General features: G+C 35.8%; 1 protein-coding gene across 1 annotated transcript; it reads left to right on the top strand.

The window, feature by feature from the left end:
* Positions 1–2,128: 2,128 nt before the first annotated feature.
* P2RY10 (purinergic receptor P2Y, G-protein coupled, 10) lies at positions 2,129–2,971 on the top strand (the record flags this gene model as incomplete). Its single annotated transcript, XM_010858304.1, has 1 exon — positions 2,129–2,971. A coding segment is annotated over exon 1 (783 nt), but the record flags the coding sequence as incomplete, so codon positions are not given.
* Positions 2,972–2,973: the final 2 nt, after the last annotated feature.

The raw sequence follows: 2,973 nt of genomic DNA, 5'->3' as shown, positions 1-2,973 counted from the left end.
TTCCCAAGCCACAAAGATCAGCTAGGACACTGGTACTGCAGGCTAAAAGAGGCAAATCTATTTTCTCAGTGCTGTGGTGCCAAGTTAGGAAGTCAGAACCCAATGGGAAAGGTGGTGGACAAAAGAGAGGCAAGCAGATCAGAACAATAAGACTGAATTTCTACCATTGCAATTGGGAATGAGTGAACAGTGTTCATACTAACCAGAGGCAAGAGAAGTATTGATGCAAAAGAAACAGACTCAAATATCATATTCTTTTTTTCTGCTATTAGAACAAAAGACTGAGTATTTCAGGACTTCCTTGTGTGCAAGACACAGCTTAGACAATCTGGCAAGGCAGTTTGAGGACAATTCTGTGGTTCTTTGGTTCACTGGATGGGCTTGGATAAACAGTATACCTTCCTTTAGCACCTATAAACAGGTCCCTTCTAATTTTAATATCCTATGACTTTGTAGGTATAAAAACAAATCTAGTAATAACTCATTTTTAATTTGCATTTCTCTAATGATTATTGATGTTCAGCATCTTTTCATATGCCTGTTGGCCATCTGTATGTCTTCTTTGTATGTCTGCTTAGATCTTCTGTCCGCTATTTTCTTGTTTTTTTTTTTTTTTTTAATTGAGCTGTGCAAACTGTTTATATATTTTGGAAAGTAAGGCCTTGTCAGTAACATCATTTGCAAATAATTTCTCTCCCATAGGTTATCTTTGTGTTTTGTTTATGTTTTCTTTTGCTATACAAAAGGTTTTAGGTTTAATTAGGTCCCATTTGTTTATTTTTGCTTTTGTTTCCTTACTCTAATAGATGAATTCCAAAAAAAAAAAAATCAAGGTAACTTATGCCAAAGAGTATTCTGCCTATGTTTCCTCTAGGAGTGTTATAGCGTCTAGTCTTTAATTTAGATATTTAATCTATTTTGAGTTTGTTTTTGTATATGGTGTAAGAGAATGTTCTAATTTCATTCTTTTACATGTAGCTGTCCAGTTTTCCCAACACTACTTATTAAAGTGACTATTTTTTCTCCATTGTATATTCTTGCCTCATTTGTCATTAGATTAATTGACCTTAAGTGTGTGGGTTTATTTCTGTGCTTTCCATACTGTTCCATTGATCTATATGTTTGTTTCTGTGCTGGTACCATAATATTTTGATTACTGTAACTTCATAGCATAGTCTAAGGTCAGGGAATATGATTCCTCCAACTCTATTCTTCTATCTCAATATTGTTTTGGCTCTTCTGGGTCTTCTCTGTCTCCATGAAATATCACCTTACACCAGTCAAATGACCATCATAGAAAAGTCTACAAATAATAAATACTGGAGAGATTGTGGAGAAAAAGTAACGTTTCCACACCATAGATGAGAATATAAATTGGTACAGTGACTATGGAGAACAATATTGAGGCTTCTTTAAAAGAAAAAGAATACAGAAATAGTTACCATATGATCCATCAATCCCACTTCTGGGCATATAGCCAGAAAAGGCAAAAACTCTAATTCAAAAAGCTACATGTATCCCAATGTTCATAGCAGCACTATGTACAAAAGCCAAGACATGGAAACAACCTAATGTTCCATCTACAAATGAATGGATTATTAAGATATTGTGTGTATGTATATATATATATATATATATGTATATATATATGTGTGTGTGTGTGTGTATATATGTATATATATATATATATATGGAGTATTACTCAGCAATAAAGAGAATGAAATAATGTCATTTGTAGCAACATGGATGGACCTAGAGATTATCATACTGAGTGAAGTAAGTCAGACAGATAAAAACAAATGTCATGTGCTATCACTTACATTAGAATCTAAAGCAATAATACAAATGAACTTATTTACAAAACCAAAATAAACTCACAGACATAGAAAACAAACAGTTACCATAAGGGAAAAAGAGGGATGGATAAATTAGAAATTTGAATTTAAGAGATATACACTTCTATATATAAAATAGATACACAACAAGGATGTACTGCGTAGCACAGGGAACTATACTCTATATCTTGTAATAACCTCTAATGGAAAAGAATCTGAATATATATATATATATAGATAGATAGATAGATAGATAGATAATCACCTTGCTGTACACTTAAAGCATTGTGAATCATCTAAATCAACTAAGCTTCAATTTAAGAAAATCTGGATGTCAGCTAAAGTGGTTAACCATGATACTGTTTTTTTGTTTTGTTTTGTTTTGGGCAGGGATTATAACTTCATGGCTTACCTTGGTAAATGCTGAAATATTCAAGATGAGCAGCAACAGTACCAGCGATGCTGAGACTAACTGCAATGAAACATATTTGACATTTCATTACCCTCTCTACGCAACCACCTACATCCTCATATTCATCCCTGGTCTACTGGCCAACAGTGCAGCCTTGTGGGTTCTGTGCCGCTTTATCAGCAAGAAAAATAAAGCCATTATTTTCATGATAAACCTCTCTGTGGCTGACCTTGCCCACGTGCTGTCCTTACCCTTCCGGATTTACTATTACATCAGCCACCATTGGCCTTTCCAGAGGATCCCTTGTCTGCTATGCTTCTACCTGAAGTATCTCAACATGTATGCCAGCATTTGTTTCCTGACATGCATCAGCCTTCAGAGGTGCTTCTTTCTCCTCAAGCCCTTCAGAGCTAGAGACTGGAAACGTAGGTACGATGTAGGCATCAGTGCTGCCATATGGGTCATCGTGGGTACTGCCTGTTTGCCATTTCCCATCATGAGAAGCACAGACTTAGCCAACAACACTGACTCTTGCTTTGCTGATCTTGGTTACAGGAAAATGAATGCAGTGGCTTTGGTTGGGATGATTACAGCTGCTGAACTGGCAGGATTTGTGATTCCAGTAGTCATCATTGCATGGTGCACCTGGAAAATGACTATATCCTTGAGACAACCACCTGTGGCTTTCCAAGGAATCAGTGAAAAGCAAAAAGCACTGAGGATGGT

This window comes from Bison bison, unplaced genomic scaffold (assembly GCF_000754665.1).
Source record: "Bison bison bison isolate TAMUID 2011002044 unplaced genomic scaffold, Bison_UMD1.0 scf7180017855212, whole genome shotgun sequence".
Taxonomy (NCBI): domain Eukaryota; kingdom Metazoa; phylum Chordata; class Mammalia; order Artiodactyla; family Bovidae; genus Bison; species Bison bison.
Note: the sequence above shows the minus strand (reverse complement) of the source record. Positions and strands in the feature narration are given on the sequence as shown.